Source organism: Anguilla anguilla, chromosome 8 (genome assembly GCF_013347855.1).
Source record: "Anguilla anguilla isolate fAngAng1 chromosome 8, fAngAng1.pri, whole genome shotgun sequence".
In the NCBI taxonomy this organism is placed as follows: Eukaryota; Metazoa; Chordata; class Actinopteri; order Anguilliformes; family Anguillidae; genus Anguilla; species Anguilla anguilla.
In genome coordinates, this window is record NC_049208.1 from 55,817,391 (window position 1) to 55,844,162 (window position 26,772).

The following is a 26,772-nucleotide window of genomic DNA, read 5'->3' on the forward strand; positions in this document are numbered from 1 at the left end:
AATTTACAGATTTTAAGGGCTGCATAAGTTCTTACAAGAGGCAGAGGTCCCGGTTGTATGTGGTCCAGATTTAATTTTATTGGCGGTTAAGTGACAGGGCACAGGTCAGAGTACTACAGGAGAAACTGGCATACATGTCTGCACTACACGCCAGTGATGCTGTGGATGCACGTCCAGCATGTTCATCATGTAGTTGCGTCCGCTTGCCACTAGGTGGCAGGGCTCTCCGATAAATTCATCCAAAGGAAACGTGCTTCGCGGCAGCAGAAGGAAATAATTAGTCTTTCTTTTCGCTTTGCTGTGTTTCCTGCGCTCTTCGTCTGCTCTCTACTAGTCCCTGTAACTGAGTTTTTAAGAGTGCGTGTCTCGTGTGAAGTCAGTTCTGCAGGAGGCTGCAGTGCACTGGAGTGCCAGAGAACCTCACCGGTATTTTACTGAAGGGACAGAGGCCACATTTACAAAACAAACAACTCAACCTCGGTACTTCATAGAGGGAATATTATTTTAATGTGGACATTTTTACAGAACCTAGCTGTTTACAGCCTGTATATGAATGCACACTGTACAATATCTTGAATGCACTGAATAACTTGGCATTCAGAACACCAAGCCTACGTGAGGAGCTGGGTGGGGGGGGGGGGGGGGGGGGGTGGGGGGGGGTGGGGGGGGTGCTGGGGCCTACATTTTTGTACTCGGGCGAATTGTATCCAGCACCTGTCTAGCACCTTCAGTCGATCAGAGCTCAGCGTGCAGAGAAAACAGAGTCCCTCTGAGACATCAGCACAACCACCACTGAGCTGCAGCTCAGAGCTGAATCTGCTACGCTGCATCATAGCCAGTCCGGCAGCCGGAGGAGGGGGGTCAGCGCTAGGCTAACTTACTCTGTGGAAGCATCGCTTGTAGTCATCTAGGTTCTATATAACATACCAAATGGTAGACTTGGAGCGGAGAAGCAACTGAAACAGACATTTTGCTCGTTCATTTTACAGTTTACTAAACTGTCCGCTATATTGCAGTTTAATCTCACAACATTCATTATAGTCGCAATGTAACGTAATATATATTTTATTATTTAAACGACTATATTTGAAAAACACATAGGATATTAATAACAAATAAAGGACAATAAGCAAAATCGACAATGGCTTAGTCTGACTAATAATGGCGGTAAAGACTGTGTACACATCCACTGGGCTGTGAGAATTGATAGTCTGAGTGATAATGGCGGTAAAGACTGTGTACAGGCGTGTGTGTTGGTGGGGTGTTGGGGTCATGTAAATCTGTGAACATTCACTTACAATGAAGAAGAAACATAAGTGTGTCAATCATATTTATGCTAGCGACAGCAGCAGACCTGGCTAACAGCAACAGTAGCACACCTGGCTAACAGCGACAGCAGCAGACCTGGCTAACAGCAACAGTAGCACACCTGGTTAACAATGACAGTAGCACATCTGGCTAACAATGACAGTAGCAGCCCTGGCTAACAGCAATAGTAGCACACCTGGCTAACAGCAACAGTAGCACACCTGGCTAACAGCAACAGTAGCACACCTGGCTAACAGCGACAGCAGCAGACCTGGCTAACAGCAACAGTAGCACACCTGGCTAACAGCAACAGTAGCACACCTGGCTAACAGCAACAGTAGCAGACCTGGCTAACAGCAACAGTAGTAGATTTGGCTAACAGCGACAATAGCACACCTGGCTAACAGCAACAGTAGCAGACCTGGCTAACAGCGACAATAGCACACCTGGCTAACAGCAACAGTAGCAGATTTGGCTAACAGCGACAGTAGCAGGCCTGGCTAACAGCAACAGTAGCACACCTGGCTAACAGCGACAGTAGCACACCTGGCTAACAGCGACAGTAGCATACCTGGCTAACGGCGACAGTAGCAGGCCTGGCTAACGGCGACAGTAGCAGGCCTGGCTAACGGCGACAGTAGCAGCCCTGGCTAACGGTGACAGTAGCACACCTGGCTAACGGCGACAGTAGCACACCTGGCTAACGGCGACAGTAGCACACCTGGCTAACAGCAACAGTAGCACACCTGGCTAACGGCGACAGTAGCAGGCCTGGCTAAGGGTGACAGTAGCAGCCCTGGCTAACGGTGACAGTAGCACACCTGGCTAACAGCAACATTAGCTAACCTGGCTAACAGCAACATTAGCTAACCTGGCTAACAGTATTGCCGGGCCAGCGAGTGAGACTGCCACGTCAATAAAGCACTAAATGTTAGCAGACTTGCACCAATCTAGAAGCACAGCTGAAGGGGTGAGTAACACACCGTACTGGACACAACAAGCTTATGGTTGCTCTGCCGTGAAGATGCGCCTCCCAAGTTTCGGCTAGACCTGTGAACGTCGGCCATTTTCCGAGGGTTTGGAATGCTGAACTCGCGAGAGGCCGTCTGGCTTTGTCCAAAACGGCGGCCAACTGTCAACGTTTGCTCGAGCTATAAAGCGCTCACAGCAGAACTCTGTGAACTGCGATCTGAATAACAGAACAATTCTTAAGGAGGGCACGCTGTCCCCCTTTTCTTTAAAAAAAAAAAAAGATTTATAATAGAAAATCTTGAAAAGATTTGCTTTCACTGTAAATGACCTGGACATTGAGGACTCATGCTCTTCTGTGCTCTATGCCCCTCCCCCCACCCTATATATATATATATAGTTTTTCCAAGAGCTCTTGTGTTGTCCTGCCTTTGCCCTGATGTAACAACTCTGCCTAGGCCTGTCCACTTGAAAAGACCATCTTGAACATTCTTTCCAGAACAGTCCTTGAGCCGGTTCTGCAATTAGCCTTGAGCGATTGTGGGACGGTGGGCAGAGAGAGCAGGGCTGAATGGAATTCTGTAAAAAATAATAATAATCTTTTCAATTCTGGACAAAATACGAGAGCGAAAATATCCTGTAATTTCATTGGTTGAAAGAAAGTGGGGAAAAAAGAAAAAAAAAACCCACAAATGTGTGTGTATGTCTGTGTACATGCATGTGTATTTGGGTGCGTGTGCGTGTTTGTGTGCATTTGTACGTGTACGTGAATGAGTGTGTGTGTTTGCATTTGTAAGTACATGTGAATAAGTTTGTGTGTATGTGTATGTGAATGAGTGTGTATGTGTGTTTGTATGCTTCGGTAACAGTTAATCTGTACTCTGTGCAGCCCCCTTACGGTTTGGGCCCAGCTAAATGGGGGGGGGGGGGGGGGGGGGGGGGCGGGGGGCAGCCCCTTTACGGTTTGGGCCAGGCTAAATGGGGGGAGCTGCTTTGGGGGAGCACTGGCCATATGGAAACGATTTGAGGCATTCCTGACTGATTACAGCCTGTTATGAGAAGGTCCAGCAGCCTTACTGGAACCATGGTGAACAGTGCTTCACAGAAGCATAGTGTAGTATAGAAGAGTGCTCACTGGGCGAGCGAAACGTAGGTCAAGGAGGAGAGAGAGAAGGATGGAGAGAGAACTGGAAGGATAAGGAGAGTTAATGAAACAGAAAGAAACAGGCAAAAGGTGAGAAAGAATGAGGAAAAGTAGAAAAGTGTAGGAGAGTGAGGAGAGTTGTTTTCTCTGTCCACCAAGGAGGACAAATTAGATTTTGTTTTCAAAAGCACAATGAATTGGCTCATCGCCAGGCTGGGATGTGTGCTAAACTCTGTCAAGAGTAAAACAGGGCCTTTCAAACAGCTTTACCCACTGCGCTCACAGACTCTCTCTCTCTCTCTATATATATATATATGTACGTATGTATTTATATATTACCTGTGAATGCATTTTTATAAATGCAAAATTTCCACATTTTATTGGAACTAGGACAGCAGACAAATATTAGGCATGGCTAAATCCAAGATGCTTCATCAAATGGCCAAATTAAGGTTTAAATTGCGGACGGGATGAATTAAGGTATTAAAATAGTGAAGAATACAAAGAGCCGGTTGTGTATTCAGCTCTGCAAAAGTGAGCCATCGCTGCAACGCTCTTCCTCTCCAAAGTAGCCCGTTTCTCAGAAAGCAGCACGGAAAAGCATGCAAATTACAGGAGATGAGAGCCAATTATTTCTGAAGAGTAGGCCAAGCTAGTCCACATGCTGGGGGCAATACAGATTATCCTAATCATATTTAATGAATTGATTGCTCGAAGTAGCTTTTCTGTCCCCTGGATTTAAAAATTTTGCTTCTGCTTTCAGAAGTTAGATTCCTATTTCTCTGAAACTTCTGTGTTGTGTTTGTAATTATTTGTGTACACACACACATGCACATGCGCGCACACACATACACAGGACACACACACGCAGATTTTCACAATGCCATGTTCAGCACCTGTTCGACCTCCAGCTGGTATGTTCTTCCTGCTGAAACTTACAGATTTGATTCCCACTGGTACTATGGTGCAAAAATGCTGCTTAACTTGAATCTCTTCAGTCTATAAGCCAGATGTATAAATAGACTGTGTGTGTTTCTCAATGCCAAGAACGACAGGTTCGGTCTTGTGTTCTCATGAAGGACGTTACTGTAAAGTTCCCCTGGGAGATCGGACTTCCAGGAACACATGGACAGAGAATGCTGCTCTATGTTGGGATGCTGCTCTATGTTGAGATGCTGCTCTATGTAGAGGATGCTGCTCTACGTTGGGATGCTGCTCTATGTAGAGGATGCTGCTCTATGTTGGGATGCTGCTCTATTTTGGGATCCTGCTCTAAGTTGGGATGCTGCTCTATGTAGAGGATGCTGCTCTATGTTGGGATGCTGCTCTATGTTGGGATGCTGCTCTATTTTGGGATGCTGCTCTACGTTGGGATGCTGCTCTATGTAGAGGATGCTTCTCTATGTTGGGATGCTGCTCTATGTAAAGGATGCTGCTCTATGTTGGGATGCTGCTCTATGTAGAGGATGCTGCTCTATGTTGAGATGCTGCTCTATGTTGGGATGCTGCTCTACGTTGGGATGCTGCTCTATGTAGAGGATGCTGCTCTATGTTGGGATGCTGCTCTATGTAAAGGATGCTGCTCTACGTTGGGATGCTGCTCTATGTTGGGATGCTGCTCTACGTTGGGATGCTGCTCTATATTGGGATGCTGCTCTATGTTGGGATGCTGCTCTATGTTGAGATGCTCGTGACGAGTGGTTACGCTACCACACTGCTCCGACTGGTTTTCCTCTTGCATCTCTGAGACATTTATTTTCAATTTGTGCAGAGCTGGAACTCATTCAGAAAAGATCTGTTTTCACCGAGAAATTAATTTGTTTAAATTATCAAAGTGCACCCGAGATGGCAAACCAGTGATGTCATCTCAGAGACGCTTTGATAAGCACTTTTGATTGGTTAAAAATATTGCTTTGAGGGGCCTTCTGGGTAGTGTAGTGGTATAAGCACTCGCCTTTCACTGCAGAGACCCGGGTTCAATCCCCGGCAGCGTTACTTCCGGCTTGGTCAGACGTTCCTACGAACACAATTGGCAGTGTTTGTGGGTGGGATGCTGGTGAGGGTATGAGTCCTGATGAGTGCATTAGCGACTCCTACTGGTTGGTCGGGGTGCCTGTTCAGCAGGGTGGGGATCTGGGGGAGAGAGCATGAACCTCCGCACGCGTTACGCTCTCCCAGTGAAACTCCTCGCTGTCAGGTGAAAAGAAGCGGCTGGCGACTCCACATGTATCGGAGGAGGCATGTGGTAGTCTACACCCTCTCCAGACCGACAGAGGATAGCGCATCGACCAGGACTGTGTGATACACACAGGGAATTGGTATAACGACGAAAATGGGAGAAAAAATTTTATTAAATAAAAATTAAATTAAATTTTAAAAAATTATTGCTTTGAAAGTAATTGCAAAGACATTTGTTTGTGTAAGTATGTGTAGTTTGTGGGTGTACGCCAATTTAACTGATGTTAGTGTGAAACTAATTTTTTTATTAATGCATCTCAGTGTGCATTACTAAAAATGTATTTATTTAATAATTCCTTCCCACTATTCCCAAAAAATCACTGTAACATCAAAAACCTAAAAGTTCTTCTGGGGTTACTAACATCTGAATCCAGAATAAAACTATTATACTTGCCTCCATTTTAATTTGTAAAGACAAGTGTAATGAGAGTGTAGCAAGAGTGTGAAAAGATTTTGGAAAAAAGAGACGACTTGAATGAATTATTTAGGCTGAAATGGAAAAAAGTAGAAAGCATCCACAGCTTTGCCTACTGGGAAAAAGAGGGGGATGACGGGGGGATAAATAGAGTGGGAAACAGAGGAGAGAAGGATTGAGAGAGAGACTTTTGATGTTCCAATATTAAACCTGCAAAATCTTTCAAAGTTACACAGAAAATCCACCCTTTATATTCCATCCTAATACGCCTCAAACCCACCTCCCATCACACTCCTGAAATGAAAACAAGAGGGAGTGAGGGAGAAGAGGAAGTGAAAGAAGGAGAGGGGGAGTGGGAGATGGGGAGAGAGGCTCTGGTTTTTTCAGGAAAAATCCTATTAAATTAATTAAATGGAGAAATATCTTTTATAGTGTATGCACATGTACATGTCAAAATGTGTGTATGCATGAGTGTGTGTGTGTGTGCATGTATGTGTGTGAGGCTGTGTGTGTGTTTGTGTGTGTTAGTGCGCATGTGGCTGTGTCATTGTAAACTTATTTAAAAAATGCATCTTCATAGCTAAAGAATACTTAAATAAATAAATAAATAAATAAATAAATAAATACAATTCACAAACCACCATTCAAAATAAATGAATATTCATTACATTATTTGAGCAAAAACTGTGGGTCTGTTTTTGATTTAAATGAAAAATGGTCTTACTATTAGAGATGAAAAAAACAAATCACAGGGTAAGAAAATGCATTGGCACTAAGACGAAAAACAGTCCTTATTTTGGGTAAGAATGGAGAGTAAATTGGCCAGCCCATCTCTCCTCTACTCTCGCTGCATTATGGAAATTACCCCTGTCGCGACGGAGGAAGTTGACATTCTGGTTTTATTTTTCTTTTCTTTCTGTTCTTTCCTTCGCTCTTTGCCCCGCGTAAAGCCGTCAGCGCCAGCACAATGGCGGATGCCCGCCCGGCCGACGGGAGGAAACTGGAATGCATTGTGGGGGTTTTTTAGCACAGTGGTTCGGTTTAAACAAAGGCCAGTCCTCCCAAACGGAGGGCAGAACATTCCGGATATAAATAAATAAACGAATAAAATAAATCCCCAAAAAAATTCCCACAAGTTTCTCTTCCTTTTTGACACCGTCTCTCTGACTCTCTCTCTCTCTTTCCCACCATCCATCCATTATCTATACCCGCTTATCTAGGTCAGGGTCATGGGGGGATACTGGAGCCTATACCAGTGTGCACTGGGGGAGAGGTAGGAATACACCCGACAGGCTGCCAATCCATTGCACGCTACCCACATCATTCACTCACCATTCATACACACTCACACGCATGGGCAATTTAGAGTCTCCAGTTAGCCTACCTGCATATCTTTGGACTGTGGGAGGAAACCGGAGTACCCGGAGGAAACCCACGTGGACACGGAGAGAACATGCAAATTCCACACAGACAGGCCCAGGCTGGGATTCAAACCCAGGACCATCTTGCTGAGAGGTGACAGTGCTGCCCCTCTTCCCCACCATAACTTACTAATAATTCAAAGGAACACTTCACTCTCTCTAGACTGAAATATCTCCCTGGTGTTATTGACACTCCCTGCAGTACTCTCATTCCTCCACAAGGGGGTCTTTCCTCCATCCCTCCCATAAGCACTACTTTGTGGGGCCCATCGACACACTGGAACAGAGCCTTAACAGATACCAGACCATGGGGCCCATCCACACAATGGAACAGAGCCTTAACAGATACCACACCATGGGGCCCATCCACACACTGGAACAGAGCCTTAACAGATACCAGACCATGGGGCCCATCCACACAATGGAACAGAGCCTTAACAGATACCAGACCATGGGGCCCATCCAAACACTGGAACAGAGCCTTAACAGATACCAGACCATGTGGCCCATCCACACAATGGAACAGCCTTAATTCGTACTATTTGAAAGATCGATTACAGTGTCTTTGAAGGTACTGCAAATGCCTTGCATGAAGCCTCTCATTTGGAATTTAGACCTCTGTTTATTTATTTACTTAATTATTTAACCAGGTTAGTCCCATTGAGATTAAAATCTCTTTTCCAAGACAGACCTGGCCAAGAAGGGCAGCAGTGCATATATTTTCAGACACAACAATAACACTGGAAACAAGACGAAAGTCAAGCGAAAAATGCCATATAACAAAAGTACAAAGACACAGAATTAGGGACTGAGTGGTCTGAGATAGAGGTGAGAACCAAGTTATATGTGACTACTTCTAATGCAGGGGTCCTGTAAAAGCACTGTGCTACAGCCATCTCTGAAAGGCTCCACATAAAAAACTATTATCACGCTGGCCCTACGGAGTACCTTGCTCCGAAGTAAATGCACAAAATTAGATGTAAAGGTCTCTCCAACAGGCCCTGGTAAGTAAGCAGTGTTAAGGACTGGTCCTTCAGACTGCAATGGTATTTAAGAGTAGTGACAAGACTGCATTCTCCTCCACCTCAGATCTTTTTTCCCTCTATACTCTGGGCCAGACGTAATCTCCCAGTTTGAGTTTTTATTTTGTACCAGAGCGGCCCAACCCTGCTCCTTGACATCTACCATCCTGTTGGTTTTCAATCCAACCCTAACAAAGCACACCTAATTTAACTGCCGGAGATCTCGTTGAGCTGCTAATTAATAGAATCAGGTGTGGCAAATTAGGGTTAGTAGTGAAAACCTGCAGGACAGTAGGTCTCCAGGAACTGGCAGCCCCTGCCTTACACACTTAACTCCAAGGCAGCTTGGACAGCAACGTCTCCAGCGTGTGTGTGTGTGCGTATTGTCAGATTATTTGTCTAAAATTACATCTAATCTTTTTAAAGTTGGAGCTGTTTCCTATGGCTCATGCAGCCACTGCATTCCAGGCACGATACAAAAACCAAATTTGAAATTTATGTTTATAATAGTGAATAAACACACATAAATGTGCTTTAGAGTAGACCACAAATCCTTAGTGTCCCATACCAGCCACCGTATAAGCCAGCAGGTGGTCAGAACCTTTCATAAACACTAAAATATCTTTAATCACACACACACACGCACACACACTCACACACACACACATGCACGCACGCACGCACACTCACACACACACACACGCGCACACTCACACACACACACACACGCACACTCACACACACACACGCACGCACGCACGCACGCACGCGCACACACACACGCGCACGCACGCACGCACGCACACTCACACACACATGCATGCACGCACACTCACACACACACACGCGCACACTCACACACACACACGCACGCACACACATGCACGCACACACGCGCACACACACACACACACGCGCGCACACTCACACACACACGCACGCACGCACACACACACGCACGCACACACGCGCACACACACACGCACGCACGCACACACACACGCACACGCACACAAACACACACTCACTCACACACACACACACATGCACACACACACACACACTCACTCACACACACAAACACACACACACACACACACACATGCACATACACACACACACCCACACAAACACACACTCACTCACACACACAAACACACACACACACACACACACATGCACACACACACACACACACACACAATCCCAGGGCCACTCAACAATGTACTCAAAAACAGGAACACATTTCACACAGAATCATGATGACGTACAGACATCAATTTTAACCTTAAATTGAATGAGTACATTTTAATTGCTATGCTTTGGGCATGTGGATGAGCAGGCCTGCTTCTGACCCTCTGCAACATCCCCGTGTCTGTCGGCTCCTCTGAAAAGAGGCTCTAGAACATTCTTTCCACGAGCTTTCCCTTTTCCAGAACAGTCCTTGAGCACATAAACAAATTAGGCTCTTAGGATTGTGTAAGGGTGGACAGAGGGAACCGGGTTTGAATGGAATTCTGGGTAAAGAAAATATTTTCCATCAGCATTTAATAAAGACAGTGGAAATATCCTGTCACTGGACTGGCTGAAAAAAATGGAATGCATGCATGGTTCTTAATATTAGATTTGTAATTTGTGTTTTGAGATTCCTGTGTTAAGACTTTTGAGCAATTTGCCAAATACCCAACATTTTCTCCAATTATTTCTTTCATTTAGTTTTTTGTTATTATTATTAGCTTTTCATTGGCTTATTTATTTATTAGCTGAACAGTTTAAATGCAGCAGCTCGTGTGTGCAGACTGCAGAACCGCTGTATGTATCTGCAGTGCAGACTTATACCCCCCAGCATTGATCTACTCCCCTACAGTATAGACCTCCCTCCCCCCCTCCCGCCCATGGTGCAGACTTACCCTCTCAATGGGGTTCTGAGCCATGTAATCCTGCCAAATTTGACATGGCCGCCGAATGTGAAGTGTGGATCAGCATGGGCAGAATGAGCAACAGTGAGGAGCAGCACAGTGCAGGCGGTCGGCTGGAGAGGGCGGGGGGGCCGGGGGTCAGGGAAGACGGGGCCTGTGCATGGTGGATGAGAGGCGACAGGGATTTAACAATCTTTCCAGGACACCAGGCACAGCAGACCCCCAGCGGAGCAAGCCTCCCCTTCACTGCCGGTGAGTCACACCATTCTTACTCTCAAAATAACCCCCCTCCCCGTTCCTCATAAAGTACTGAGCTTCAGGACAACCATTCGGTGGAACCTCCAATAGCTTGGGGAAGTGAGGATTGATTAAAAATATGTTTATTTTCTGAATCTAGTGGTTCCAACAGCCAGTGCCCTTGTTGAAATGCTCAGCGCTCAGAATGCTGAAGACAAGTGGTACTGCTACAACCCCTCACTTAACTTACATACACTCAATATATTTTATGTGATTTCATTTAATCATTATCATGAAAATGACAATTATCAATAAAAATGCATCTACCAACAAGTCAATTCTATACCAAGTCTTTAGATGAAATAGCGTATTAAATAAGAAGCAGTCAATTAGAATAATAAATTGAAATCATATATGATCAGCTGTTGAATACCTCTAAAAAACAAGTTTACTTCTGCAAAAAGAGATGATATTTGTAGACATTACATTACATTACATTATAGGCATTTAGCAGACGCTCTTATCCAGAGCGACGTACAACAAGTGCATAGGTTTCATAGACGAGTAATTAATCCAGCTGTAATCTCCACCTTAAGGCAGAATATTTTCCCGGTAAAAAAATGAATCAGAACGCGTTGCTTTCTGCTCGAAACTGGAACTGCTTCTGAAAGCAGGTTTTTGGTGAGTTCACTGCATCCCAAGCTTTGAAAGCAGGAGAGCTGAAAGAGTGCATTCAATCTGACACTCGTCTACCCAACGAGAGCCTCACTCCCAATCCTCCATCTTTCCTTTCAAGTGCATTATTGATTTATTACTGAAAACAGGAGGCATTCTTTACATGGAGAAAGGAAAAGTGTCTAGTTGTTTTGTGTGTGTCTGTGTCTGAGTGTGTGTGTGTGTGTGTGTCTGAGTGTGTGTGTGTGTGTGTGTCTGTGTCTGAGTGTGTGTGTGTGTGTGTGTCTGAGTGTGTGTGTGTGTGTGTGTCTGAGTGTGTGTGTGTGTGTGTGTCTGAGTGTGTGTGTGTGTGTGTGTCTGAGTGTGTGTGTGCTTGTGTGTGGTTTTCTGCAGGAGTCACAGGATTTCTTTAGAGAAAGGCCTGAATTCCAAGCACAGCATAAACAATACAGCCTTCCGTCATTACAGCAAGAGCTCACTGTACCTACAGAGAGAGAAAGAGAGAGAGAGAAAATGTGTGTAAGAGAGAGAAAATGTGAGAGAAAAAGGGAAACAAAGAGACAGAGAAGGACACAAAGATGGAGGAAAGGACAAAAAGACAGGAACACTAAAGAGTGAGTGAGTAGTTCTTCCTGTTGTCTTATATATCATTTCATTGCCATTAAAACACATCTGTACACATCTAACCTTGGTCTCTAACTCAGCATGTGATTGGTTCCCTGGGCTGGAGGACCTTGGTCTTTAGCTCAGTGTGTGATTGGTTCCCTGGGCTGGAGGACCTTGGTCTTTAGCTCAGTGTGTGATTGGTTCCCTGGGCTGGAGGACCTTGGTCTTTAGCTCAGTGTGTGATTGGTTTCTAGCTGGGTCTTGGCCAGTCATATCTATCATTGTGCAGTACAGCTGAACAAGGTTCGAAACATACAGTGATCAAGCACCTTGCTCAAGGGTACAACAGCAGTGCCACCACCAGGGATTCAAGCCTGCAACCTCAGGTACTCTATGTTTAGCACCTGCTTGGGTGTGGGACACAGCAGCTACTCTAATTGAAAAACTAGAATTTTTCATACATTTGTGGGTCATGTTAAGTGACTGTACGTTAAAAGAAAAAAAAGACTAAGAGCACAAGTAAAAAAGATATGCATCACTAGGACATATGGTGTTAACATATTTCTCAATTTGCTGTAAAATGATATACCTGTTTAAGATGCAGAAAAATGTCTTTAGAGGAATTTATAGGATTATGTGAAGGTGTAGTTCACCTCTCCAACCACCAGGGAGGACTGCATGGTTCCCCCACCTCTCTCTCTCTACCTAGCCATGAATTTTCAGTTGCCAGATCAACTATCAAAATAAACAAGGGGTTGATCTGCAGCCAAAATATACCTTTTGCAAAGAACCGTGTTACTTTTCTGCAACTTTGCCAGGAGAATTGCAAGAAATGGACCCCTGAATCAATACACACACACACACACACACACACGCACGCACACACGCAGACACACTCAGGCACACGTGTACACACACACACACACACACACGCAGACACGCAGACACACTCAGATACACATGAACACACAAACACACACACAAACACACGCAGACACACTCAGATACACATGAACACACAAACACACACACGCACACACGCAGACACACTCAGACACACATGAACACACAAACACACACACACACACATTCCAAAAGCCGTTAATCTTCACCCCCCCCCCCCCCCCCCAACCGCCTGCTGTCTCCATGGTTATGATCCCCATGGCAACCATAAATCAAGAAAATGCTCTCTTTCGAAAGATTGTTGGTAGGCACAACATGATTCCATACAAAACCCCAACTATTCTCTGAATGGACTGTGATTGAAAGCGAGCCCTTTTCTAATGTAAGCCTTCCCATCCTTGCCCATGAGCACCAGGACTGACCGTCCCGGGCTGGATTTATGACCTCTCGATGGCAAAAAAGGGGATTTTCAAGGCTTCGCCGACCTACATTGTGAGGTCCGAGTGTGTGAAACGGGGTGGAAGGGAGCATCCTCACTGCAGTCCTTAACCTAGGGGCTGAAATTTTAGTGCTTTTGGAAACGGCTGTTGGCTTCCAGACCCAAACGAGTTGTCGGGTCAAGATAAAGTGCCGTCAGTCGTCCCAAACGGACTCGGTCCATGCTGTTTTAATTTGCCAAGCGAGTGTTCTGAGTGGAAGAGCACACTCTTCCGCTGGTTCTGTCTTCACCAGCTGAGCCAGACAGCACTCTGGGGCGTGCGAGCAGCACTCACTGGTGCGAAGACTGTCTGTTTCTATCAGTAACCTTGGGAATTTCAAAAAGAACAGGAGAAGAAACAGCACTTTGTTGTCCTCTGACGTCTCCGTCTGAGCGATGCGGGGCTCTGTCCGTTATCGAGAGGCTTTGAGGAGGAGAGGAGAGAACTGAGAGAGCTACTCGCTGGCCTGCTGTGTCTGAGGCTGTATTCTCTATACGGTTTAGAGCCACTCGCTGTGTCTGAGGCTGTATTCTCTATACGGTTTAGAGCCACTCGCTGTCTGAGGCTGTATTCTCTATACGGTTTAGAGCCACTCGCTGTGTCTGAGGCTGTATTCTCTATACGGTTTAGAGCCACTCGCTGTGTCTGAGGCTGTATTCTCTATACGGTTTAGAGCCACTCGCTGTGTCTGAGGCTGTATTCTCTATACGGTTTAGAGCCACTCGCTGTGTCTGAGGCTGTATTCTCTATACGGTTTAGAGCCACTCGCTGTGTCTGAGGCTGTATTCTCTATACGGTTTAGAGCCACTCGCTGTCTGAGGCTGTATTCTCTATACGGTTTACGGTCTGGGTTCTCAGGTCTGGGATGTGGGGTCTGGGGTCTGGGGTCTTGCGTCTGGGATGTGGGGTCGCGGGTCTGGGGTCTTGGATGTGGGGTCGCGGGTCTGGGGTCTGGGATGTGGGGTCGCGGGTCTGGGGTCTGGGATGTGGGGTCGCGGGTCTGGGGTCTGGGATGTGGGGTCGCGGGTCTGGGATGTGGGGTCGCGGGTCTGGGGTCTGGGATGTGGGGTCGCGGGTCTGGGGTCTGGGATGTGGGGTCGCGGGTCTGGGGTCTCAGGTGTGGGATGTGGGGTCGCGGGTCTGGGGTCTTGGATGTGGGGTCGCGGGTCTGGGGTCTGGGATGTGGGGTCGCGGGTCTGGGGTCTGGGATGTGGGGTCGCGGGTCTGGGGTCTGGGATGTGGGGTCGCGGGTCTGGGATGTGGGGTCGCGGGTCTGGGGTCTGGGATGTGGGGTCGCGGGTCTGGGGTCTGGGATGTGGGGTCGCGGGTCTGGGGTCTCAGGTGTGGGATGTGGGGTCGCGGGTCTGGGGTCTCAGGTGTGGGATGTGGGGTCGCGGGTCTGGGGTCTGGGATGTGGGGTCTGTGGTTTGGGGTCTTGCGTCTGGGATGTGGGGTCGCGGGTCTGGGGTCTGGGATGTGGGGTCGCGGGTCTGGGGTCTCAGGTGTGGGATGTGGGGTCGCGGGTCTGGGGTCTCAGGTGTGGGATGTGGGGTCGCGGGTCTGGGGTCTGGGATGTGGGGTCGCGGGTCTGGGGTCTGGGATGTGGGGTCGCGGGTCTGGGGTCTGGGATGTGGGGTCGCGGGTCTGGGGTCTCGGGTCTCAGGTGTGGGATGTGGGGTCGCGGGTCTGGGGTCTGGGATGTGGGGTCGCGGGTCTGGGGTCTGGGATGTGGGGTCGCGGGTCTGGGGTCTCGGGTCTCAGGTGTGGGATGTGGGGTCGCGGGTCTGGGATGTGGGGTCTGGGGTCTGGGATGTGGGGTCGCGGGTCTGGGGTCTCGGGTGTGGCCTAAGCAGTCACGCAGATGACAGGTCGGGGGCACCATGTGAGGTGAAGTCATGTCATCCCCCGCCGCGGCGGCCTGCGCCGTCTCTCCCGTGATTGGTCGCGGTCGGAGGAGCAGTGAATGGGCCTGTGTTTTCCCCGACCGCGAGGTCACAGCGAACGGAACCCGCGATCACATCCCCATTGTTTCCCGCGCCTGTGTCACATAATTACCCACAGGGCTGACCTTCATCCGCATGAATCGCCCGTCTGTCACTGCGCCCGCACAGAAAAGAGCCACAGAAAACAGATCTGCACAATCTGGAGGAGCGGCGACGTCCGCATCGCTATCGGCAACGTCCAGAGCCAAGGCCTGCGTTCACAGAGAGAGAGAGAGAGAGAGAGAGCCGGGGCCAAGGCCTGCGTTCACAGAGAGAGAGAGAGAGAGAGAGAGAGAGAGAGAGAGAGCCGGGCCCAAGGCCTGCGTTCACAGAGAGAGAGAGAGAGAGAGAGAGAGAGAGATAGATACAGAGAGAGATTGGGTGAAAGTGTGTGGAAGCAAGAGAAGAGAGAACCTAGAAATACCGCCTCACGGTTGTATGCCACCGCCAACCAGTAGCCAGTTTGGATATAAAATGTCGTCACTTCATCATTTTATCCTATTAGACATTTGTGTGAAAATTTGTCATAATTAGCATATGAATTCTTGAGTTATGGCCAAAAACGTGTTTTGTGAGGTCACAGTGACCTTGACCTTTGACCTTTGACCACCAAAATCTAATCAGTTCATCCTTGAGTCCAAGTGGACGTTTGTGCCAAATTTGAAGAAATTCCCTCAAGGCGTTCCTGACATATCGCATGCACGAGAATCGGGACGGATGGACGGACGGACGGACAACCCGAAAACATAATGCCTCAGGCCACAGCTGTGCTGTCGCCGAGGCATAAAAAAAGTGTGACAGAGAGAGAGAGAGAGAGACCGAAAGAGAGAGAGAGTGAGAAATTGTGCATACAATACCGTTGGGCCACAACCACACCCCCAACCCAGATGTGACAAAAATACATCAACATTATTACCTAGATTGTAAGAGAGGGAGGGAGAGAGAGAGAGAAGGAAGAAAGTATTGGGAGAGGGAGAGGAAGAGAGAGAGAATATAGAGAAATATGGAGAGAGAAAAAGAAATCGACCCAGAGAAAGGGTTTGGAAGGGGTGGGGATGGAGTGGGGAGGGGGATGTGCCACCCCCATGTAGAAACGCCTGTGCCGCTGCACCCCCCCCAGTCCAATCCAAGCCTCCCGCAAGGAATTCTGGGCAATCTGTATCCGTTACAGTCTCAAGACTTTGTGCATGGATCTGAGTAGGACATAGTTAGCCCTGTCCTCCACCAAAAATAGTCTTACACCTCCAGAGTCCATCTTTCCAGGCTTTCTGTAAGGAAAAGTGGGAGATGCCATCATTTGGGATGAAAAGGAACAGGAGTGGGGAACCGCTTCACACACTGGGAACAGGAGTGGGAACCCACTTCACACACTGGGAACAGGAGTGGGAACCCACTTCACACACTGGGAACAGGAGTGGGAACCCACTTCACACACTGGGAACAGGAGTGGGAACTCATTTCACACACTAGGAACAGGAATGGGAACCCACTTCACACACTGGGAACAGGAGTGGGAACCCATTTCACACACTAGGAACAGGAGTGGGAACCCACTTCACACTGGGAACAGGAGTGGGAACCCATTTCACACACTGGGAACAGGAGTGAGAACCCGCTTCACACACTGGGAAGAGGAGTAGGAACCCGTTTCACACACTGGGAAGAGGAGTGGGAACCCATTTCACATGCTGGGAACAGGAGTGGAAACCGATTCACACGCTGGGAACAGGAGTGGGAAACCAGGCACTAAAGTGCCGAGCGAGGCTGTCAACGGCAAATATGTTTCCTGTGTTCTTCCTGATTTAGCCTAAGGATGAAACCCCCTCTCCCTGGGAAAAGCTACACTCTCAGAAGAATGTATTCCAATGGGCACATCTGCATCGCCACAGAGGAACCCTCTCTAGTTCAAGGATTCTATGTCAGGCAAAATGGCTCAATCTGAGAGCTTTCACACTTTGGACACCTCCCATAGATGGTTCCTCTTTGGAGACAAGCCAAAGAACTCTTTCAGAACCATTTTCCCTGTAAGGTTAACCTGGTCAGGCTCAAAGTACTGTAAGTTTAACCTGGTCAGGCTCATAGTACTGTAAGGTTAACCTGGTCATGCTCATAGTACTGTAAGGTTAACCTGGTCAGGCTCATAGTACTGTAAGGTCAACCTGGTCAGGCTCATAGTACCGTAAGGTTAATCTAAGCATTTTAACCTTATATTGTAGGTTAAATCATCAGGTTCATAGTACCACAGTAGGTCGACATAGCCAGACTCTTAGTACTCTAATTACATAAGTAATCCAACCAAAACAAACTCACAGCAAACCTTTGTACCACCTCCCCTCACACAATTGCTTGTACATAAAGTAAAATTTTCATGCAGACTGTACTGCTTTTATTCTGTGGGACTAAACCAAGTAATAAATTTAGGTTATCGTAATTGTATTACTGATTATAAACAGTACTTTAATCATTGCAATTGTCTCTCCTTAACCGTGGGCGGCACGGAGTGGGGTCAGTTGGGTGTTGCACATTAACTGTCTGGTGCAACTGGAAGTTGTTGTTTTGTCAGTCCCCATAAAATGACTAATAAACATTGGCACGGTTATGTTGGTGCATGCCCAAACAATAAAAAAACTCGTTATACTGCTCCGTGACTTTTGCACGGCCCGCATACTGACACAGTACGCACTGTTTTTACTGAGCAATAGACCTGCACTGACAAGAGGCGATTTCAGTATTAAAAACAAAACAAAAAACTTATATATATATATATATATATATATATATAAAGCAACGTCAGTTTACTTAATGGTTAAGTACTGCGTGTCATGTACTCTACACGGACTAAAACAGCTAATTTACTAGTTTGTTGCAAAACATGCATTGGTGCCTGTGACATGGGTTAGCCTATGAACTTCATTTGTTAAGTTTGTAATTGGCTATAACGGCTGCAGCTCAATTGTACAGGCAAAGATTTCTACATTAGCCTAATGAAATCAGGATATTTATGTTAAGAGGCTATACTGATCGATTTTGTTGCCAGTTTATCCCAGTTTTCCTCCGCAAAAGTAATTGCGTTATTTCCTAGATTACTAACATTGAGAATGGAGAGGCCAAAAAACTATATCCTGTATAAAATAAAAATGAAAACATTCATGCACTGTTAAATTTATGTTCGCAAAGAAATGTTGGGTAACGTTTTTAAGGAGAAAACGTACCGGGTAAAATCGTTCTTTCCAGGGGGAAAGAAGAGTGCGCGCGCCGGGCAGCGCTTCTCCTGCTCGCCTGCCTCGCGCTGCGGAGCTGTAGGAGAATGCTGGGACTGCGTGATGTCAGATCGCTCGGGTCATTTGAAGGTTAGCAGCCTGGGAAGGGTTCACAGAAAGTTCACGCGCATATATTAGGCAATTCAATCGTTCATTCCTTGTGACAAAACTAGAAGGAAATGAACTGCGTATAGGCTGGATAACACATTCGTCATCGAAGGGGGCGATATGCTTTTAAAAAGCGAGCCGCCTTATTTATAAAATATTTAAACATATTTCAATTCAGCGCGCGTGATCCGGGACTGGGTCCCTCCGAGTAGGTAACCGTGCGGGACGGGACGTGCGAAACCACCTTAAGATAAACGCGCCGGGATATCACGGAGGGGGTCAATCGCTGAAACCCCTAAACCCGCTGCATCTAGGACTGCATGGGAAATGGCAAGTGAGCATTTGGATCAATTACCAGCTTTTAGAAACGTCGACTGTCATAACTCATGATTCCAGTGCGGGAAAGGGACCGAGAATTTACGTGCCAAAACCGAGTGCAGAGTTTGATGGAGTTGGGTCCACTTCTGCGACCGTTTTCCCTGCAGACCTAAAAGGAGGAAGAAAAGGCTCTGCATTTTCAGACTATCGCACAGGGGGACATCATGTTTGACTGCATGGATGTTCTCGCGGTGAGCACGGGGCAGATGCTGGATTTCTACTCCGCGAGCCCGTCGTGCATGGTGCAGGGGAGGAATCTGAAGGCGCGTTTCTCCGGGCTGACGCAGAGAGACTGGCGGCATCGCCGATGCACTCAGTGTAGGTCCCCATTTCCTTCTCTTTGTACCTAAACTCATTCGTATTGCCCATCATATCTGTATTTGTCAACAGTCTTAAGCGCCCGTCTGATCTACTTGTATATCTCACTAAATATTGCAGCACTTGCTGACTTGCTCGTTTCATCTACGACGAAGATCCCCGCTCTCTCTCCGTAGTTGTTTTAGGTTTAATGTATGTATGATTTATGACAGTTCCACTGAAACATAGTTACCCAAATGTACGTTATTTGTATCGGCGCGAGGGTTTGGATCCGTGCTCCTATTTGTTGTGTGCGTGTATGTGTGTGTGTGTCTGTCTGTCTGTCAAGCGGGCAAAATTAAAATTCCTATTACAAGTGAACTGTCATGCAATCTTTCACACAGAGCGACACATAAGTCTCACTTGTTTGTATTGTAGTCTTTTTGGTGCACAGACACAGGTGTCCCTATAGCCTTGCCAGACATTAATCACCCTGGCGCAAAGTGTGGAGACGCACGTGCTGTAGCGCGATGCTCCTTCCAGACACGGGGCTCAGAAATGCCAAAGGTAAACAGAAGAAAGGACGGGTCGCCTCCCGTTTGGTGCGGACTACTACGCGCCAGCAGCACGCGCCCACTGGTGTACTCTACACGGATGTAGGCTTCATTGTTTCCCCTACATTTCAAACAACATTTGGTAGACGGGGCTGTTTTTAGACAAACTCGCTGGCAGAATTTCAGTGGAACTAATGCAATACTTTCTCCACATACGCTTTCCCCCCGTTTCCCAAGACTGCCATACATAGCATCATGCATGAATTTATACTTGCAGACGATCAAATCAGCCCAGAGACGCACCCAGTCAAGGATATAGCCTAACCGTTCATAGACTGTTATGGGATATAGGCTACGCTACATTTACGTAAGCAAAAGCGTTATTGTGAGAGCACGATTTACAAGGGAAGTGCCCTGGACAACTTTAACCCCCGTGATTTATTTCTGATAACGAGACTTCGGCTAAGATGAAAGTACAAAGTTGCGGCGAGCTGTTAGTCACGCTGTTCCGGGCCATAAATCAATAGCAGGTGGCCGTTATCAGAAGCTTGCGAGCGAGGAAAATAGTTTTACACTAAAACGAATTAAAACAACAATAAAATAACTTAAGTGAGCCACGTTAGTCCCTTTTATTAATGAATCCCACGCGTTTAATCTGTCTTCACACTGAAATCAACACATTTATTTATACGTTAAGTTTTACTCAATTACATCTGCATTTCAGTGTCGCCTGTAACTCGCTGCAAGCGAAAGAAATGGGATTACTCTGAAATTATTTAGGTCATACCCTTTAAAGTTGTCAGATTTTATTTGAACTGTTGTACCAACTGGTTATCGCAAGGGGTAATAATAATTTGGGGAAATTATTCGCGATTTTTAAGTCATTGTCATCAGTGTTTTCTGTCATATAGCAAGGTTCTCATCCACGATGACAGAGTGCAAAATCCCTTTCTTTTTCTGCTCGAGTAAAGGCGATTTTTTTTCAGATTTTTGCACATATAATTAATCTACGCTGAATGCCGCTGTCTGATATCACTGTTTGTGGTGGAGCTGAAACGCCTATCGATCCAGAGGCAGAGCACGTTACAGCTGTTGGACAGAATGCCTCTGTATGGCAAGCCGTTTTAGCTTTAAATCATTTCTAGAATATATCACAAATACAATTCTAACTAGTTTGAATGCAAATTCTAGATATCAGAAATTCAATTGTAACTAGTTATAATTCAAGCGTTCCCCAATTCATTTCAATGGGACCTTTCATTTTTGATATGAAGAATTGTATTTTAACTAGTTAAAATTAGACATAATTAAAACTAGTTGAAATTCTCTTATTGATAAAGAATTCCAATTTTAACTAGTTAAAATTGAATTCCTGATATCAAGAATTCCAAATTTTTTAATTTTATCATGATATCAGAAATAGATTTTTTATCTAGTTGAAATTATATTGTTGATATCAGTAACTGATTTTATGATATCAGAAACTGGCATTTTTGAAATTAATGAGAAAAACGTTTTCAATCTGACTAGTTAAAATAGTATTTCCGATATCAAGAATATGCATTTTATCTAGTTAAAATCAAATTTCAGATATCAGAAATACACATTATAACTAGTTACAATTGAATTTCTGATATCAAGGATTTGCATTCTAACTAGTTAGAATTTGAATTTGAGATATCCTCTAGAAATGAAATGCTAAAACGGCTTGCTCCGTACGTTCCGTTTGTCTGAATCTCTACGAAGGCAGATAAAGCAACATGTTCTTGATTTTGATCATTTACTCAGTTTTGCGGAGATGCGTTTTGTATATTTCTGTCAACAAGACAGGAAATCGACACGTTTTTGGTTGTCTGCGAGTCTTCATGCCTATGAATATGCCCCTGCATGTTTTCAGGTTGCAGGAGGGCACTTACGCGGGCACGGGGAGAACATGCAACCTCTCTCCCCCCTTCCGGGATTCAAACCCAGGACCCTCTGGCTGTGATGTGACGTGCTCTCCACTGCACCACCGTGCTGTTTCCCGATCCTGTTCTATTGACCTTGAACCACTTGTGTGGGTTAATGAAAAAATAAAATAATTTACCTCAGAGCGGGTTACCCTGAGATTACTATGACCCAAAGGAGATAAAATATAGAACCTTTTGTATCTCGTTTTCAATTTCCTGCAGTGCTCTTCACTGCCTATTCAATGTTTGCCCACTTGTCTCCGTTCCTTCTTCATATGATAATTAAAAATACTGGCAGCAAACGAGCCCCATAGCTCCATTTTCTGTAAAATTTTGTACTCTGGCCTGCAGGACAATACAGCTGTATTTTTACCGATCTCCCGCTGACAGGCGAGTTTAAATGGATATTTTGTACATCCTGGTAAAAAAGCAGGAGACAGAAAGGTAGAGTGGTGGAGCATCGCTGTCTGTCTTCCACCGATGGCCTAAAAGCTGAATGTCGCCATTTTTTCTTTTTGTCTGGCAGAACAGATGAATCACAGTCTTGTAGATCACTCCCAGTTTTACAGAACAGTATCAGTCTTATAAATCAGTCCCAGTTTTACAGAACAGTATCAGTCTTATAAATCAGTCCCAGTTTTACAGAACAGTATCAGTCTTACATATCTGTTGCAGTTTTACAGAACAGTATCAGTCTTACATATCTGTTGCAGTTTTACAGATCAGTCTCAGTAACAGATCAGTACCAGTATTATAGATCAGTCTCAGCCCTACAGATCAGTCTCCAACTTACAGATCAGTCTCAGTCTTACAGAACAGTTTCAGTCTTACAGACACAATCCAGTGGTTTAGCAGTATCCAGTGAGTGAAAGAGAACTGGAGAAGGGTGAGGCTTCGCTTACCGAACCATAGAATGTTTGGACCATCACAGACCCGCAGATCTGAAGCAGGTGCTGATGGTTGCCACGGTGATTCTGAAGCAGAAGATTTAGGCTTGTTTCTGGAGGGAATGGCAGGTTTCTGCTCACAGTGACCCCCGCTGTGGAGGCAAGAATTATTGGAGATGTTCTGAAAGCCGCCTCTCTACGATCTCCCTGTAGCGAGTGTGTGTGTGTGTGTGAGCAAGTGTGTGTACATGTGTAAGTGTGTGCGTGTGTGTGTGTGTGTGTGTGTGAGCAAGTGTGTGTACATGTGTAAGTGTGTGTGTGTGTGTGTGTGTGAGCAAGTGTGTGTACATGTGTAAGTGTGTGTGTGTGTGTGTGTGTGTGAGAGTGTGTGTACATGTGTAAGTGTGTGTGTGTGTGTGTGTGTGAGCAAGTGTGTGTACATGTGTAAGTGTGTGTGTGTGTGTGAGCAAGTGTGTGTACATGTGTAAGTGTGTGTGTGTGTGAGAGTGTGTACATGTGTAAGTGTGTGTGTGTGTGTGTGTGAGCAAGTGTGTGTACATGTGTAAGTGTGTGTGTGTGTGTGTGTGTGTGTGAGCAAGTGTGTGTACATGTGTAAGTGTGTGTGTGTGTGTGTGTGAGCGAGTGTGTGTACATGTGTAAGTGTGTGTGTGTGCGTGTGTGTGAGCGAGTGTGTGTACATGTGTAAGTGTGTGTGTGTGTGTGTGTGAGCGAGTGTGTGTACATGTCCATATATGTTACAACTCTTTGGGCCCCTGATCCAGTGCACATGCTCTTGGGGGGGGATTACAGCAGGTTATTTACGCACCACGGCCACACTAATACGCTTGTGATCTGGCCTAATCACACCCCCATCCCCTTTCCCAGTATACTTTCACGCTGTCCAATCAGAGCTTGCGCAGACAGGAACTTCCTCCCTTACGGGAGACAACAACGCTGCTGCTCCCACCAGGAACAGAATTCCTCTTCCCAACGCTGCTGCTCCCACCAGGAACAGAATTCCCCTTCCCAACGCTGCTGCTCTACAGCAGCAGAATTCCCCTTCCCAACGCTGCTGCCCCAAAAGGAAGGAATTCCCCTTCCCAACGCTGCTGCCCCAAAAGGAACAGAATTCCCCTTCCCAACGCTGCTGCTCTACAGGAACAGAATTCCCCTTCCCAACGCTGCTGCTCTACAGGAGCAGAATTCCCCTTCCCAACGCTGCTGCTCTACAGCAGCAGAATTCCCCTTCCCAACGCTGCTGCCCCAAAAGGAAGGAATTCCCCTTCCCAACGCTGCTGCTCTACAGGAACAGAATTCCCCTTCCCAACGCTGCTGCTCTACAGGAGCAGAATTCCCCTTCCCAACACTGCTGCTCTACAGGAGCAGAATTCCCCTTCCCAACGCTGCTGCTCTACAGCAGCAGAATTCCCCTTCCCAACGCTGCTGCCCCAAAAGGAAGGAATTCCCCTTCCCAACGCTGCTGCCCCAAAGGAACAGAATTCCCCTTCCCAACGCTGCTGCTCTACAGGAGCAGAATTCCCCTTCCCAACACTGCTGCTCTACAGGAGCAGAATTCCCCATCCCAACATTGAGACAAATCATAATTGTATTCCCATTTTTATTATATATATAATGCAAGAAGCCATTTCTATCTCTCTCTCACTGTCTCTTTAATTTCCTGGTGTTACTTGAGCTTTGAAGGGGGCTCACACCTGTTGCATTGTCAGGGTAGAATTTGCGGGGGAGTGTGTGTGGGGGGCATGGGCAGGTCTGTCTCTGTGTTCTGTGGGGCTACAGCAGGCTTATTCTTGGGGGGGCAAGGATGTGGGGTATGCACTTGAGTGCCAAAACCTCATTGAGTTCAAACCCATGACCCCCCCTCCCCTGGTGGCCCTCACATTCGTAACCCCGTGCTCATAACTGGCGCCGTTGCTTAGATATGCAGAACCTTAATGTCTGAAAATCTGCATCGTCCCCAGAGCTTTACTCCCAGCATGCCTCAGAGCTTTACTCCCAGCATGCATCAGAGCTTTACTCCCAGCATGCCTCAGAGCTTTACTCCCAGCATACCTCTGAGTGTGGAGCTTTACTCCCAGCATGCATCAGAGCTTTACTCCCAGCATACCTCTGAGTGTGGAACTTTACTCCCAGCGTGCATCAGAGCTTTACTCCCAGCATGCCTCTGAGTGTGGAGCTTTACTCCCAGCATGCCTCAGAGTTTTACTCCCAGCATGCATCAGAGCTTTACTCCCAGCATGCATCAGAGCTTTACTCCCAGCATGCTTCAGAGTTTTACTCCCAGCATGCATCAGAGCTTTACTCCCAGCATGCCTCAGAGTTTTACTCCCAGCATGCCTCAGAGCTTTACTCCCAGCATGCCTCAGAGCTTTACTCCCAGCATGCCTCAGAGCTTTACTCCTAGCATGCATCAGAACTTTACTCCCAGCATGCATCAGAGCTTTACTCCCAGCATGCCTCAGAGCTTTACTCCCAGCATGCATCAGAGCTTTACTCCCAGGATGCCTCAGAGCTTTACTCCCAGCATGCCTCAGAGCTTTACTCCCAGCATGCCTCAGAGTTTTACTCCCAGCATGCATCAAGGCATGGACCTTGACTCCCAGCATGCCTCAGTGGTGGGCGGGGTCTAGTCAGCTCCTGCTTCAGTCATCATGGGGACCCCGATGAAAAACAGACCCACGCTTTTTTCTTTTCCTTTCTTTTTTTGAAAGCTAGACAGAAAAGTATGTCTTTTTCCAGGTCTGTCTTTATCTCTCTCTCCCCCTCTCTCTCCTTCACTCTGGGATGTTTTAAAGCTTCTAAATAACAGCCCTAATGAAACTCATACTGCTGTGGGGTTAGGGCTGTTCAAGCTGTTTCTAATTTGCTGTACTCTGGGTGAACTGGGATCATTTCCTCTCCACCCTGTCTGTGTGGGCGCATGTGTTTGCAAGTCTGTGTGTGTGTGAGTGTGTGTGTGCATGTGTGTGTATGTGTGTGCGTGCGTGTGTGTGTGTGTTTGTGTGTGTTTGTGTTTGTCCTGCCATAGTTGCATAATGAAGCCAAAATATTTTGATTTACTTTCATTACATTACATTTATTTAGCAGACGCTTTTATCCATAGCAATGTACAAAAGTGCATATCATGGTCATTAGAACTACAAAACACAGGTTCAATGAGGTACAATGCTTATTTCGTACAGTTATTCATAGCCAAAAACACAGTTCAGTTATGATTATTATTCTGATCTAACTAATGCCAAGTCAAACTAGGGGAATAATAATCCCCCTTTCTTAATAATCATAAAATATTACTATGTGCTGTTTAAATCTTTGGTTCAGCCAAGCCCCCTTCACACACAGTCAGTCATTCAGCCAGCCCCCCCCCCCCCCCCCCCCCCCATACATGCGCTTACTGTAGTGTTTTTAGAACTCTTTTCCCAACTTCCGCAAGCCATCCGAACACATTCTGAGGACACAACATCATTTCAGTTAAATGCCTATTCGCTAGCTACAGCGATGCAAATGTGGTTACAGGGGTTTGAAACGTTATTTCCAACATCAGGTTATCTGCTATCTGTATCTGACTGTGAAGCTCAGCGTTATGTATCTGTATCGGACTGAAGCACAGCGTTATGTATCTGTATCGGACTGTGAAGCTCAGCGTTATGTATCTGTATCTGACTGTGAAGCTCAGCATTATGTATCTGTATCGGACTGTGAAGCTCAGCGTTATGTATCTGTATCGGACTGTGAAGCTCAGCGTTATGTATCTGTATCTGACTGTGAAGCTCAGCGTTATGTATCTGTATCGGACTGTGAAGCTCAGCGTTATGTATCTGTATCGGACTGTGAAGCTCAGCGTTATGTATCTGTATCGGACTGTGAAGCTCAGCGTTATGTATCTGTATCGGACTGTGAAGCCCAGCGTTATGTATCTGTATCGGACTGTGAAGCTCAGCGTTATGTATCTGTATCGGACTGTGAAGCTCAGCGTTATGTATCTGTATCGGACTGTGAAGCT

At 46.4% G+C, this 26,772-nt stretch overlaps 2 protein-coding genes across 2 annotated transcripts in view; one reads left to right on the plus strand and one right to left on the minus strand.

The window, feature by feature from the left end:
- Positions 1-14,190: 14,190 nt before the first annotated feature.
- LOC118234259 (extensin-like) lies at positions 14,191-15,410 on the minus strand. Its single transcript, XM_035430673.1, has 3 exons — positions 15,405-15,410; positions 14,776-15,057; positions 14,191-14,637 (listed from the first exon to the last, which is right to left on the minus strand). Exons 1-3 carry the CDS (start codon positions 15,408-15,410, stop codon positions 14,191-14,193), a joined length of 735 nt encoding a protein of 244 aa, XP_035286564.1.
- A 3,186-nt stretch (positions 15,411-18,596) lies between these two features.
- LOC118234410 (retinoic acid receptor beta-like) overlaps positions 18,597-26,772 on the plus strand; it is a 26,445-nt gene continuing 18,269 nt past the window's right edge. Inside the window, exon 1 of the mRNA XM_035430924.1 lies at positions 18,597-19,382. Coding sequence (XP_035286815.1) covers positions 19,229-19,382 — 154 coding nt within the window. The 5' untranslated portion in view covers positions 18,597-19,228. The remainder of the gene's footprint in view (positions 19,383-26,772) is intronic.

What these genes read in the sequence shown, in the direction of transcription:
- LOC118234259 (XM_035430673.1), bottom strand. An exon ending in CGCGACCCCACATCCCAGAC is followed by an intron (nt 14,638 to 14,775) that starts GCAAGACCCCAA and finishes CCCAGACCCCAG; the next exon opens with ACCCGCGACCCCACATCCCA.